This window comes from Mytilus edulis, chromosome 2 (assembly GCF_963676685.1).
Source record: "Mytilus edulis chromosome 2, xbMytEdul2.2, whole genome shotgun sequence".
Taxonomy (NCBI): Eukaryota; Metazoa; Mollusca; class Bivalvia; order Mytilida; family Mytilidae; genus Mytilus; species Mytilus edulis.
In genome coordinates this window covers 22,623,712-22,639,610 of record NC_092345.1, presented here as the reverse complement: position 1 = coordinate 22,639,610, position 15,899 = coordinate 22,623,712, and the positions used below count along the sequence as shown (strand labels likewise).

Genomic DNA, 15,899 nt, shown 5'->3' with positions numbered 1-15,899 from the left:
ACCCAGGTTCAGGTCGCACTTATTTCCCAAAAATTTATTGTTTATAATCAATGCAAAGCTTGTCAATATATATAGTTCGTTTCGTCAGATATTTTTCTAGGATATGACGTACCTATTTATGTTTGAATATTCATTTCCTTAACACTATTATCTAATTATTCCCATTTGTATACATTCTCCGCCTATTTTGTTCGGCCATATTGTATCTCGTGGTGACGTCACGAAAATCAAGAAAAGATAACTCCAATAGGAAAGCACGTGTTAGTTTATTTACGTTGTCTTTTATTTTATTTTCATGACCTTTTGAATGAAAGTACGTTTAATTAAAGTTAGATACTAACGGAAATGATAATTCTTTCGTGCAATTTAAATATTTAGTATGCATAAATGTTGTAAAGTCTTATAAACACTCGATTCTCGCTTAGAAATAAGTAAACAAACCAACACGTGTTTTTCTGTAAGAGTTGTCTGTTCTTGTTTTTCGTAGGCGTTCCTCACCTCCAACATAGGAGATCGAGGATATTTGAGTTATCTTTTCTTGAATTTCGTGACGTCACCACGAGATTCAATATGGCCGAACAAAATAGGCGGAGAATGTATACAAATGGGAATAATTAGATAATAGTGTTAAGGAAATGAATATTCAAACATGAATAGGTACGTCATATCCTAGAAAAATATCTGACGAAACGAACTATATATATTGACAAGCTTTGCATTGATTATAAACAATAAATTTTTGGGAAATAAGTGCGACCTGAACCTGGGTCGCAATTCGGAACGTTTTGAAATAGGAAAAATCCGTAGCTCTATGGTCCGCAAATAGTCAAAAAAATAGCATAAGGACCTAAGAGCTACGGTTCCGCAGCTACGATTCTCCATGCACAATGGAAAGATCGACTCCATCTTTAAACAGAGTTTGTTCTTTAAAATTCTTATTTAAAGTCATGAAAAACCTTAATTTTGGAAGAACCACAAAACAAATAGTTTAAAGATGATATCATTTGTTCGACATTTTGATTGAAAACATACATCTTCAATTTGAAAACTTTTATTTTTGCAATCAAAACTGACAGTCCTTCTAATGTGTTGTAATTGTGCACCGCTACTGACCGACTTGTTTTTTGTATTCATATGAAGCCGAATCTATATAGAACCTTCTCAAAAAGAAGCATTTATACTATTCCGGAACATACGGGTATCCATATTATGTTTTCCATTTCTAAAAGTATTTTCGGCACTGTCTAATTTGTCTCATAATTGCGGTCTTGTTTATACAGATTTTGTTAAAAAAAAATACACATTACAGCAGGCAATTTGAGTTCAACTCTTGTACTTTCTAAATAGGTGATCTATTAAAAAAAATCAGTCAAATCTATAAATTGTATAGCTTCCGATTGTAATTACAGAAGGTTTATATGTTTGTCGATAATCATTAGTGTATTTAACCTTTTGAACAAAAGAAAATGTTAAACAAGCTTGTGTATCATGACAACATTTCGATTTTATAACTAAAAGTAATATATGCGTATATTTTTTTTATATATATTTGCACAGCTATCCTATTTAAGACTTTACTATAACTGTATCATATTAATATCCAATAGTTGGGACAAAATTGAGAATGGAAATGAAGAATATTTCAACTAGATACCAACCGGACTAAATAGCAGACAACAGCCGAAAGTCACTAATGGTTCTTCAACGCAGCGAGAAAATCCCGCATCCGGAGGTGGACCTCAGCTGGCCCCTAAATAAAAATGTGTACAAGTTCAGTGAAAATGGACGTCATACTAAACTCCAAAACTTATAGATAAACTAAAATTAAAGTACACACAAGACTAACAGCGGCTCCTGAATTGGACTAGGCGCATAAAAAGCGGGGAGGTTAAACATGTTTTGTGCGATCTCAACCGTCAACCCATATCTCTAGCCCATGTAAAGAAACACATAGTAAAACGCACAGTAAACTCAGTTTAAAAGGAGTCTGGGTTCAATATCAGAACAGGTAATAAAGGCAACTAAGAAAAATGACAATAATACATATATTAACAAAGGACTACTAGCAGTTACTAACATTAACGTTAAGAGTTTAGTATCATACTATCATAAAACATATTAGAAGAACATAAACCGTATTAGCCAACAACTTGTTTTAAAATAAATGTGTTTATTTCCGATGAAAATACCCTATGAGTGATTATGTATTGCTACCAAAAATATGCCACCTTTAATGACCTGACAACAGTATCGTAACTATATCCCGTCTGTTAAATGATGTGGTTAGCTTTTGAGGTGACTACCGTCAATATTGTGCTTTGTAAAGAATATTACCATAAACAAACATATAAGATGTCTGCTTGTTGATTTATATATACGAATGATGTCCTTCTACCGAAGGACAACTTTAGTAAATGTTTTGACTAGATTGTGAATCGAAACCACTGATGGAATAATTATTTCGAACAAGTGAGATATACGAGCACCACATGACGGTGATAAGGGAACGTCACCATTTTAAATTAATAATTAACAATAAAAAAAGGAAAAATCATCTCGGTTTTTTCATAAATTCGGTATTAAGCTTCCCGTTAAAGATATATATACCAAGATCCAGGACAGGGCAGTGTTGATTGTTAGAACTAACGGTATTCAACGTCAGTTCGGCAAGATAAATCTCTGAAGTGTACATACTGAAGTCTTCATTATTGAGAGCCAATTTATCATCAAATATCTAAAAGTGTTATTAAACTTTTGAATCAGATCGTGTTTCAGTGGGTCTTTGCTAATTATAGTCATAAATTGAAACTCTCAACAATAAAGAAAAAGGTCTGCAATAAGTGGTGCACAGGTAGTTCACGGGAATTCCGATAACTTGACGATATACAATATATGCATCGAGAACAAAAATGTTAGCTAGTAAAAATTCAAGTGCAGTAACAAAATTAAGAAAAAAACTATGAAGCAATTTTCTTCTCTTTTATTCCCATGCATGTCTCTTTACAAACATTTATTCAAATAGAAAACTCTCTAAAATCAGTTTTTCTCACATCAACATGATCAATACTCATTTATCAGAATTAAAGCCGTAAAGAATTCACTGCGTATACTCTAAGTTTTTCTTTACTCTATATTCTATACCCCCTCCCCTGTTTTAATTTTTTAAAGAATTTTAAAACAAGATTTTAATTATTGCCAGCGTACCCTATTTGTATATTTTCTGGTAAAAAATGCCTAGAACCTGTTCAAAACTGTTTTGATAACATATTGATAGCATATCAGAATACTATAAATGTATATTTTAGCATTCAATCATTACAACATTATATAAAGTATCCAATCCAGCCTGTTTCCAGTCCACATCTTACTGTATGCCTATTTGTCAATTAAAGTACACATTTTCTGCCTCAAATGGTCAATTTAGAATTCTTGTCGCAACAGTATCATCTGTAACCATATTTCTGACACAATTTAGCTAATATATATACTAGAAGTGTTCAAACAAAGCCATATATTCAATAGTTGTATGTTTGCAGATACCAGTCTGAGATATAAATTCTCTTAAAATGTTATAGAGATGACTGCTAACATCTGATTTTTGCATAACTTCCAAGCATAGTTATTGTTTTCTTTATCAAGAATTTTAAAATCATAAAATCATAGCATTTGCCAGTTAAATTATTTGTTTTATGACCCAGGAGATAGGCAATTTTCTAATTTTTTTTGCTCCTGGGGCCTCAAATTTCCTAAATCATTCTGCTGTTTCTAGCAATTTAGAATATTTAGTACATATTCAGGATAGAACACACTATTGCAAGTTTTGTTGAGATATTAATGTTTTCCTAGCTTGATTTATTATGCCGTGGTGACAAAAAAAGCAGATTTAGGTGTTCCGGCTTACTTTTGGGTTATCGAAAAGACACAAACACCCCATAAAAAATATTCAGGAAGAATCTATGAGTTTCAATGACTGCGAAGAGTATCTATAAGCACTTCTTAACAATTTTACTTACAAATATGCAAATGTTATGAATTCATTTTGTATACAGGACTTTGAGTAGACTATATATGCATACTTTAAACTGTAAATTTATGCTGAGTCATCATATTTAATGGCCCAAGATTCTATCAATCTTCATTAAATATTTATAAAACTTCATATTTGTGCTAATTTCTTTAAAATCTTTGAAATAAAGCAAATTTGGTTAAATTCTGAATGTTCTCCTTTTTTACCCTATATATGATAACTCAAATAATCTGTACATTGATTTCTTATGAATGTACAACATGTGTAACTGTTCTTAAATTTTCCATACGCCATATAATTCTATAATTCATTTACACTATATCCAACTCGATGAGACTCCAATTTGTATTTATAAAATATGGACCTTATATCAATGTCTTTGTAAATACCCACCCACAAGTCATTAAATTATAAAAGTTTTTATTGCTCATTGAAACTGATTATCTGATAATTGAGCACACAAAACAATGAAACATAATCTACTGTTATAAAATTTCTGTTTCTTGTAAATGTCAATTGTATTTTATATATATTTACTGTTTGTTTTCATGTCAATAAAATATGCCAGACAATTTTTTTTTTTTTTTTTTTTTAACATTCATAAATTCTTTATTGCACTCTTTGCTGTTTTAACAAATTACTTAATGTACAGCATTCCATCAAGTATCCCTGTTACATACAATTATAACTGATATCCAGGGAGAATATACAGTAAAACTTATCTTATTTTATACATAGCCATTTAATACATTTCTATTTTCTATCATTACTTTATAAATATACATAATATCATATAAAATCTTATCGAAGTACTTAAAGATGTTACAGACCATGTGTCGTGAAATTTACGGAGAAAAATCCGTTATCGGTTCTTTTAATAGAATTTTGAACCATATGAAAATATGAATGAGATACAGCGTGGTTACTGTTTCTGTTAACTTTTGTTAATTCGTACCTTTGGATTTATACAATTCTTTGGAAGTGTTTGTTAATACTAAAAAATGGTAAGTAAAGTATTCTCTTTGTATGTTTCTTATAAGCTTTTGTCATGATTTTTGATTTTACAAATTTGACCCAAATTTTATTACCTGTGAACAGTCTGTGACCTGTCTGTGACCTTTATATTGTAAGCATTAGAATTATCCTTATTATTCTTGTACATAATATGTTCATATAGTTTCACATAAAAAAAAGAAAAACATCATTAAACATATGAAAATGTACATAATCTTTGTTGTACAGATATAATAGAATACATGTTGAATATTTATTTTTTTTACCTTTATCCCCCCTTTTGTTTCCAAATTATTTTTATACTTCACTTTCATGCATACATAACTTACATACCTACATACATGCATTCACACTTACATATATATTCATTCACACATATGCTCTAGTTACATACATACATGTCCACACACATATATAACATGTATAAAGACCTTTACAAAAAGATGCATTCACATACATTGTACATGTATCTACATGTGTTTTCATACATTTTTTGTACATAGACACCTATACTTATATTATAGTATCATATTTTTTTACTAGTCCACTGGTGAAATATTGAAAACAAGTACACAATATTAACATTCTAGAACATACATTCTGTTTTTTTCCAAGAGTTAATTTTGTTTATTTCAAGATCTGCAACACTTTTTTAAACATTTTGTTTATTTCCATATTGGCCGTATAATATAATTCAACTGTACTCGAGATTTCATATTTAAAAATTTTCACTATATCTATTTTTTTTGCCTTATTATTGGATTTATAATTTGATTTATAGACTGAAAAAAACATTAAACTCAGCAAGTGATTGAGTCCAAAATAAGCATCATCATGAATCTTGTATCCTATTACTAGAGAGTGTAGGCTTATAACATGTTTGTCAATACCTATTTTGTTAAATATATCTCTCATTGATCTCCAGAAGTTTGTGTTATATGCGCATGTGATGAAAAAATGTTTGTAGTTGTCTTGTTCATTACAATATGAACAAAGGCTGTTTTCAGAAATTTTCCATTGAAATAATAGCTCTTTATTTGCTAAGATAAAATGCATTAATTTCCACCTGAACATCTTAATTTTATTATCTTTTAAGTATTCAAAAGTGAATTTTATCGTGTCTTTGAATTCACTATTTATATTTCTTGTATGTAATATCTTTTCCCATTTCAAAAAACCAATGGGTGTTTCTGTTTTTATTCTACTTTGCACTATCTTATAAATATCTTTATTATTAATGCCGAGTATATCCTCATGGTCTCTTAATCTGATTTTTTCTCTGTTAATATTTACTTTAGTTTTGAATGATCTCTCAGTTTTAAGCTTCTCCTCCCAGTTATTTGGTATGGCTTTTTTAAGTTTTGAAAATTCAGCAATCCAATTACCTTTGTTTTTTAGTTTTAAATTGATTACTTTTTCTGATATTTGTCCTCTATTGTCAATTATGTCATTTATAAATAGAATATCACTTTCAATCCATTTATCAAAAAACAGACATTGTCCTTTAAATTTTATCAAGTTATTGCCCCATATTATTTGCTTTCTGATCTCTAAAAAGTTCCATGTTTTATTATTTTTAGCTTCATTCAGATTTACCTGAATCCATGATTTTATCAGTTCTTGATAGAATAACGGTGTATTGTTCCATATTTTTTTGTCAATTAATTTTATATTTCTTATATTTATCTTGAAAATTAGCAAATTTTTGCCAAACTTATTCAGGTATAGTTTAGGCAACACTGACCAGTTAGCATTTTCTGATTGTATTATTTTTTTAATCCATTTTATATGTATTGACATTATATAAGACTCCAGATCAATCATTTTTAATCCCCCTTCAGCATAATTTTTTGTTAATATTGACCTCTTTATTTTATCTTTTCTGCCATTCCAAACAAACCTATAAATTATATTGTTGATGATTTGCAACTTATCTTTAGTAATAATACCATTAGTAGCAAAATAAGTTAAATTTGGTAGCAGAAGAGCTTTTACAATTAAAATTTTTCCAAGCAATGTTAAATTTCTTTTTGACCATCTGTCTACAAGTTTTGTAATTTTATCCAAGATTTTTTCTATGTTCAATGTTTGACATTCCTTATTATCATATCCAAAATAAATACCTAGACTTTTGACTGGTTTATTTGTCCAGTTTATATTTTCATATTTATCTTTACTGCTTTTTAATCTCCCTAACCATATTCCTTCTGTTTTATTCCTATTAAGTTTCAGCCCTGATAGACTTCCAAATGTCTCTATTATACTGAGAGCTAGACTTATATCTTTACGAGACTGAAGAAATAGTGTTGTGTCGTCTGCTAATTGACAGATTTTTAAATTACAAGATTGTCCGTCTAATTTTATTGTTATTCCCTTAAGTTCTTTATTTTTTCTTAATCTTATGGCCATTAATTCAACAGTTATAACAAACAGTAACGCAGAAATCGGACACCCTTGTCGAATACCGTGGTATATTTTAAATGGACCTGAGACCCACCCATTATTCAAAATACACCCTTTAATATCATTATACATAGTTTCAACCCATCTGATAAATCCACTTTTAAATCCAAACTTTTTGAGAGTTTCTGTCATAAAGATCCATTCTAAGGAATCAAAAGCCTTACTGAAATCTAGAAATAGTACTGCTCCTTCTATGTTAAATTTCTCTGAATAATCAATTATGTCTTGAATTTGCCTTATATTAAAACCAATATATCTATTCTTTACATATCCAGTTTGGTCTAGACTTATAATAGATGGTAAAACTTTTTTTAGTCTTTGTGCTAACACATAAGCCAGTAGTTTTGTATCTATGTTAAGTAATGTAATTGGACGGTAATTATTTAATGAAAGCGGGTCATCTTTTTTATATATTAAGGAAATCGCACCTTTTTTTTGTGAATTGGTAAGTTCTTTTTTCTCATAATTATTATTGAATACTTTAACCATAATATTTTTTAAATTATTCCAAAATTGCCTATAAAATTCCACCGTCAGACCATCCAGGCCAGGGGATTTATTTAACTTCATTTTAAAGATTGCTTCTGTACATTCTTTCTCAGTTACTTCCCCTTCACATTGATTGCTTTCTGATTCATCTAGCTGTTTTGATATTTCTGTTTCTGTTATATACTTCTTAACCTCATTATCACAGGGATTAGTTGATTCATAAAGTTTTTTATAGTATTTTACTTCTAACTCTAAAATTTTATTTTGATTTTTAGTAGCCAAACCATTTTCATCATATAATTCTGTAACAACTTTTTTTGTTTGACGACTCTTTTCTAGCCCCAAAAAATATGCACTATTTTTTTCACCTTCTTCAAACCATTTTACCCTTGACCTTATTTTTTGACCTTTAATCTTATCTTTATACAGAGTGTCTAACTTATTTTCAACATTCTGTATTTCTTTTTGTAATGTTTTATTTATATCAGTACTATCATTTATTTTATTATTAAGGTTATTCAACTTTGTTTCCAGAACATTTATCTCATCTTTTCTTACTTTAGCTTTTCTTTTACAATAGTCTAAACTTGCATCCCTTACTTCTATTTTCAAATTATCCCAAAGAATCCCCAAATCATCACAGTTGGTTAATTCTTTTTCATATTTAGATATTAGCTTTTTAATAACATAAACATATTCTTCATTGTTCATTATGCTAGCATTTAACTTCCAATACCCCCTTCCTTTATTTCCTCTTTCAGTATTTATTTTGAGTGACACTGCATTATGGTCAGTTATTTTTTGGACAATAGGTCTAATATCACAATTTTTGCAGTTTTTTTGTACTTCTTTAGAAACAAAAAAATAATCAATTCTGGTAGCTTCTGTTCTATCTTTCCTACACCAAGTAAATTGTCTAGTATTTTTATTTTTATTTCTCCAAATATCAATTAGTTTACATGATTTTATAAGCCCTTTTAAACTTGTTACAGGTTTATCAAATTTTTTGGAAGATTTAGTTTTATTTTTTGTATCTAGCAGTGACCAAATGTCATTAAAATCACCTCCTAGAATGACTTGCCCGAGTCCGTATTTATTAATAAACACTTTTATTGTTTTAAAGAAACTATTTCTTTCTCTTAATCTGTTCGGAGCATAAATATTAACTAATGTGTAAATATTTTCATCAATTTCAATATTAATCATAATGACTCTCCCTTCTAAGTCTTTATGTTCATCTATGTATTTGAATCTGGTTTTATCTTTTATCCATATCGCTACCCCACGTGAATTGCTTGTCCCATCGCTTCTAAAAAGATTTTCACCAAATTCCTTTTCTAATGTGAACTTCATTTTATTTGTAAAATGGGTTTCCTGTATGAATAGAATATCATTTTTTTGTTGATTCGACCAGCTTACAATTTTACTTATTTTTTCAGGTTGTTGCAGGCCATTGGCATTGACCGTGCTTATATGTAGATTATTCTTCATTTTGGATTAAAAAAAATTTGATTGAGCGTTTTATCTGGTAAGTACCATTTTCTAATCATAGTTTTCAAAATATTTTCCATATATAATATACAGCTGTTGCTATACATTTGTATATCATTTTTATACTTTGCTTTTTCATAGGGCTTTTTATTCATTTTTTGGCAGAAACCTTTTACCATATATGTAGCATTTTTATAACTTTTAAATGTATGTTTACAGAAAGGTTTTAAATGGCTTTTTCTTTTCATATACAGGTATATTTCCTGAGTATTTACAAAATACGCTTCACTGATTCTTACGGATTTAAATTTTATCGATGTACCTTTAAACAATTGTCTAGCTTTTACTACCGGCGATATTTTGTTACGGTTTATCCTACATTTATTTAAATTTGCTTGCCTCTTTACATATGTTCTAGATTTTAACCTACTGTTATTAATAACTCTTCTATTGAGTCTAATGTTTAAGGCTGAATCGAATTTTGATGATTGTTTCCATTGTTTTAATGATTTACACTCATTATAAACTATGTTATAAAATTTAATAGACAACCATTTAAGACATTCGTCAGTAGATCTTGTTGCAAGATACAAAACTTTTGAAATTGATTTAAAAGTCCGTTCAAGGTCGAATGACCTATATTTACTTGCCCACGTGACACTGTATGTAAACACAAGCACGTGTTGACACACTTTTTTTAACCACAAAATAATGCATGTAAACTTAGGCGCTTTTTGGCACAATATGCAGTTATCAGTACTCTTTTCATCATAAATATGATAAGATAATTTTATCACAATACATATCTCTAGAACGTATATCATTAGTATTAATAGATATAAAAATGTCCATACATAATAGCATACATATACATATAAATTTCTTATAACAAAAACATGTGATATATAGTATACTGTTTTTCTCAAGTACACAGTTTGAAAAATAGCATTTTTAGAGCTTTTACTATTAGGCAAAATATTAAAAACCTTTTCTGAAGCTAATCTGAGTATTGAATGTGTGCTTCTTATATATTTTACAAACAAATTTAACATTATTATCATTTGACAAGTCATAATTCGCTTTGAATAGAAAAGATTTGTTTTACTCAAATTTATTAAATGTAATTTATTCACTATCTTAGTACACCTTTGTTCTATATCAGAATCTTCATATTTTATTTTTACTTTTTTCTTTTTCAGGTTAAACATTTCAAACAGGATTAACTTCAGTAGAGTTAAAGAATCTGTTGAAACTAGACCTTCAATTCTCTTCACAACTTGCTGCAATAGAATACAGCTTACATCAAATTTACAGATCAAACATTTTAGATAGTAAATACTGGATGATATAAATAAAAACAGTGCTGTACAAACTATTTTGTGAGACATTTTAACATGGCAATGCATTTTTTTTAATGTTTATATATAATTTTTATTAAAAGTATTTCTATCTAAAGTTTGTATTTTTAATATCATCATCATCAAGCTAGCGTCTCTTCTTTGGCTTCTTTGCATCTCTCGTTGCGTCATGAAGATTTTCAGTTGGCGTCACAGGAGATTTTTCAACGTTTGGATTTTTATTTCTTAACTGTTTAGGCGTATCATTAATATTGTTAGTGCTGTCTTGATCTCTGCCTTTTGTTGATAGATATCTTGTTATGCTCTCTTTGTGGCCTGTGTTTTTGTTGTTCTTTGGTGTTTGACCTTGTTGTTTCTTGGACAACACACTTTGAGTTTCAAGGATTGACTGAGACTGTTCTGGATTGTTATCCGTCTTCTTACTTTCCTCGATACTCATTGACGGCTTTGTTATATTTTGGGAATTTCCTTCCTCAAGAGACTGATTGTTTTCACCTGTGCAATCATCATTGCTTTCGTCATCATCGTCATCATCATCATCATGATTTTCTTTGTTGAACGTGTTATTCATTTCATCACCATCATCATTTACCTCACTATCAGAATTCATATTTTCTGTACATTCAAATTGTTTATGCCCAAATTGCCCACATTTTTTGCATTTCCAGCCATTTGGACATTCTCTTGCTGTATGTCCTTCATCAAGGCACTTGCTGCATTTTGTACTTGGCCTTGTTGTATGTTGTACAATTTCTTTAATGTTTGCTGAACATTAAAATTAAATTTGATTATAAAGATTATAATATCGTATTGTTTTATTAGATTTTATTCGTATTGCAAACTTTTGATGAAAAGGTGAAAATATTCATAAAAAACATTAAATACGTTATTTTTATTGAAAAAAAAGGCAATTCATTACAAAAAATAAAAGGTTCGTATAAAAAAAAGTATTTCATAAATATTTATAGATCAAATTAATTTAACGCTGCCAATATTAAAAACGGGACAAGGCCTTTATGTTACAACAGTGCTAACTACAGACAGGAATTGTTATTTCAACAATGTGCTATCATAGAAAAGCAGTGTTCGCAGTTTTGAAGTTTTCAATGTTATAAGTTACAGTATCAACTTTACTATTATACATGTTTCTTTGGTATCTTTGATCTCTTTAATACAGTTGTAAATTGTTCTGTTAATTGCTTTATTGGCGATTTGATATGCATTTGTATAGGTATTTGTTCAACATTGTGTATAGGCGATGGCTTTCTAAAATATAACTAAAATGCTTTTACTGGTAATTCGTAAGCCTTTTTTAATTGATTTGATTTTTGCATTTTCTTTTTTAAATTTGGAGGGGTTGCGGATGAAGTTTCAATTAGATGCAAGTCAACAAAATACACTTAAAGTCGTTAAATGAAATATAAATGCTTCTTTTTTCATAGATTTAACTGCTACTAATTGGAACGGTTTCAGGGGCTGAATGAAATTGCAAGCTGTGTTTAGCTATGGCTTTTTTGATTGAAAAGAGACATAAATCAATTTGAAAAATTGAGTCAAACAATAGGCACTGTAAAACAACCCGATCTGCACATTTATTAAGAGCAAACATTTTTATTTCAAGGTTCAAAAACTGTAATATTTAGAGGGACGCTTTGTAATTGTGACTTAGCCTTTGACATGTTAACGCCAAAATCAATCGATTTCTTCTTCTTCATTTTACCTAAAAGTTTCATTTCAATCAAGCAATTTAGCTCAAGCTATCATATGGAAACAACTTTTTCAACAAGAAAAATATTTTTCGTTACACTTCAGAGCGACCCTTACCAAACTGACGTTAATTCAATCGGTTTATTCTCTTTCTCTATGTCTTCCAAACAAACACCAAAATATTTGTATGTAATGATATTCCATTGATTTTATTCGCCTTTTATGAATTATAAATAATAATTTTTACAGCGTCTATATCCTAGAGTAGTTTTCGACAGTTTTATCCAAGAACTGGTTTGTTTTTGACACAAGTTTTGGGAATTTTGAGTCATCAATACTCTTCAACTTTGTACATTTGTACTTGTTTGGCTCTCTAACTTTTTTGATCTGAGCGTCACTGATGAGTCTTATTTAGACGAAACGCGCGTCTGGCGTATTATATCATAAGTCTGGTACCTTTGATAACTATTTATCATATCTACTTTTTATAACGGTTCAGGTAATTCTACCAAAGAACAGTGTTACAGTTCAACCCTTGAACAGTTCACCCTAAAACTGATTAAACAGTTCACCCTAAAACTGGTTTAATAACAGTTCACCCCAGAACTGATTCTTACAGTTCTACATTAGAACAGTTTAGACATTTGTACATTACAACAGTTTGAACAATCCTACCTAAGAACAGATTCTTCCAGTTTTATCCTAGACCAGTTTGGACAATTCTACCCTAGAACAGATTATGATAATTCTACCCTATTACAGTTTTAACAGTTTGACCCTAACACAGATTATATTAGTTATGTTCAAGAACAGTTTGGACAGTTCTGTCTTAGAACAGATTAATTTATGACAATTTTATTCTTGTAAAGTTTAGACAATGAGGGTCGGTTGAAAACAAAACTTTACGACAAAAGTGATGATTTCAGCTTTTCAATTGTGAACTTTCCATTTCTAAGTAGCAACATTCCAACAGCACCTGCATACGGGGTATATATCTCCCAATTGATACGACATTCCCGTGCTTGCATTTCCTATCATGACTTTCTTGATAGAGGGTTGCTGCTCACAAGGAAGCTATTAAACCAAGAGTTCCAAATGGTGAAGTTGAAATCATCCCTTACGGACGCCATCACGAGTTTGTTTTAGATTTATGAGTTTGACTGTCCCTTTGGTATCTTTCGTCCCTCTTTTAGACAGCTTTTTTGGGGCAGATTGTGAAATGACTATCCTAGAATAGTTTGAACGCAGTTCTAACATATATCGGAGTCTTACAGCTCTACTATAGAACAGATTTAAAAAAAAACCTTTATCTTAGAACAGATAGTAACAGTTCTAACATAAATCAGAGTCTTACAGCTCTACTATAGAACAGATTTAAAAACCTTTATCTTAGAACAGTTCTATCCTAGTAGTCTTATTTTTGTGTGGACGTGAATTATCATTGAAATGGTCATAATTATATACTTACTGTTTACAAAACTTTATATTGTTGAAATACTAAGGCTTTTCTATCTCAGGAATATATAAACTTAGTTGTATTTGGCAAAACTTTTTAGGAATTTTTTGTTCTCAATGGTTTACAACTTCTTACATTACTTGGCCTTTTTAACTTTTTTTGTTCGTGCGTCACTGATGAGTCTTTGGTAGACAAAACGCACGTCTACCGCAAACACAAAATTTCAATCCTAGTATCTATTATGAGTTTTTTTAAAACCACTTGGTCGATTCCACTGCTGGTAGAGTTTTTATTCCCCGAGGTATCACCAGCATAACAATCAGCACTTAGCACTTCTGTGTTGGTCTGAATTATCATTGATATGGTGACAGGTCATAAAAGAACAGATTCTTACAGTAATATTCTTTGTTACCAAAAATACCTCCTTATTTTAATTATGTCTGTGTCTATAGTTATCAAAGGTACCAGGATTATAATTTAGTACGCCAGACGCGCTTTTCGTCTACATAAGATTCATCAGTGACGCTCATATCAAAATATTTATAAAGCCAAACAAGTACAAAGTTGAAGGGCTTTAGGATCCAATATTCCAAAAAGTTGTGCCAAATAATGCTAAGGTAATCTATGCCTGGAATAAGAAAATCATTAGTTTTTCCAAAAATTCAATTTTTTGTAAACAGGAAATTTATAAAAATGACCACATTATTGATATTCATGTCTATCATTTTTTATGCCTAAATTCTTCAATAGGAAACACAACTTACAAATAATGATAGAGCCGGTCGAGAATTATGCCAATCAGTAGGTTTAACGCGTCTTTACATCTTTCGATGAAAGTTTATAGAAAAAATAAGTGACAAAACCCTGGTTTATCAACTTTCTGTTCAGACACTGGTCACGTTAAAAAGGTTCCGAGTACAACAGTTCAGTCTGCCTCGTATCTTGACTTACATCTAGAAATTGACATTGAAAATCGATTGCCAATCGAAACTTTACGACAAAACAGATTATACCAGCTTTCCAATTGTGAACTTTCCAATTCTATGCATCAGTATTCCAGCAGCATGATGTTATATCTCTTAGTGGATAGGATATTCCAGTGCCTACATTTCCTATCATAATTTCTTTGATATGGGTTGCTGCTCACAAGGCAGCAGTTTAACCAAAAGTTCCATGTGATGATGTTGAAATCACACCTTCGATAACGAACGCCATAACGAGTTTGCTAACCTTTGTGAATATCTGTTTGCCAGATCACGACGGATATGTACCAATTGTCGAAACCACAAGCCAGTTCTCCTTTTACCGGAATGTTATCCACCGAATAAGACTTTTCACTAGGGCTGTACTTGAATGAACAATACGACGGGTGTCACATGCTAAGTAGGATATGCCTATCATTCCTGGGCACCTGAGATGATCCTTAGTTTCGTGTTGCTATGTCTTTAGTTCTATTTTATGTTATGTTTTACCTACTGGTCTTGTTCTTTTTGTCTATTTCTTTTCTTTTATTTTTTTCCCCATGACGTAGTTAGTTGATTTTCGACTTATGTGGTTGAATATCCTCCTAGTAGGTTTCGCCTGTCTTTGTAACCCTATATAGAAAAAATTGAGATGTGGAATGAAGGCAATGAGACAGCTATCCACCAAAGTTAAAATGAAATGGATGTAGAAAATGAGAAAACCCCATACCGTATAGTCGGCATCGCCATGAAAGAAAAATATGAAACAATTCAATAAAAAAAATCTCATGCGGTTTGGACGGTTATTCCTTTAAACAGATTCTGGAGTTTATAGTACTGACTCTTGTTTGTTTCGAGTTATAGTTTCCTAAACGACATGATATTTTCCAATCGTAATCATTTATCATTTCGTGACATGAACATTTTAATAC

At 30.3% G+C, this 15,899-nt stretch overlaps 1 protein-coding gene across 1 annotated transcript; it reads right to left on the bottom strand.

Annotated features, from left to right (window-relative positions):
• Positions 1 to 10,969: 10,969 nt before the first annotated feature.
• Positions 10,970 to 11,452, bottom strand: LOC139510765 (putative neugrin-like protein DDB_G0288135). Its single transcript, XM_071297293.1, has one exon. It carries the CDS (start codon positions 11,450 to 11,452, stop codon positions 10,970 to 10,972), a length of 483 nt encoding a protein of 160 aa, XP_071153394.1.
• Positions 11,453 to 15,899: the final 4,447 nt, after the last annotated feature.

What these genes read in the sequence shown, in the direction of transcription:
- LOC139510765 (XM_071297293.1), bottom strand. Translation starts at nt 11,452, where the DNA reads ATGAATTCTGATAGTGAGGTAAATGATGATGGTGATGAAATGAATAAC.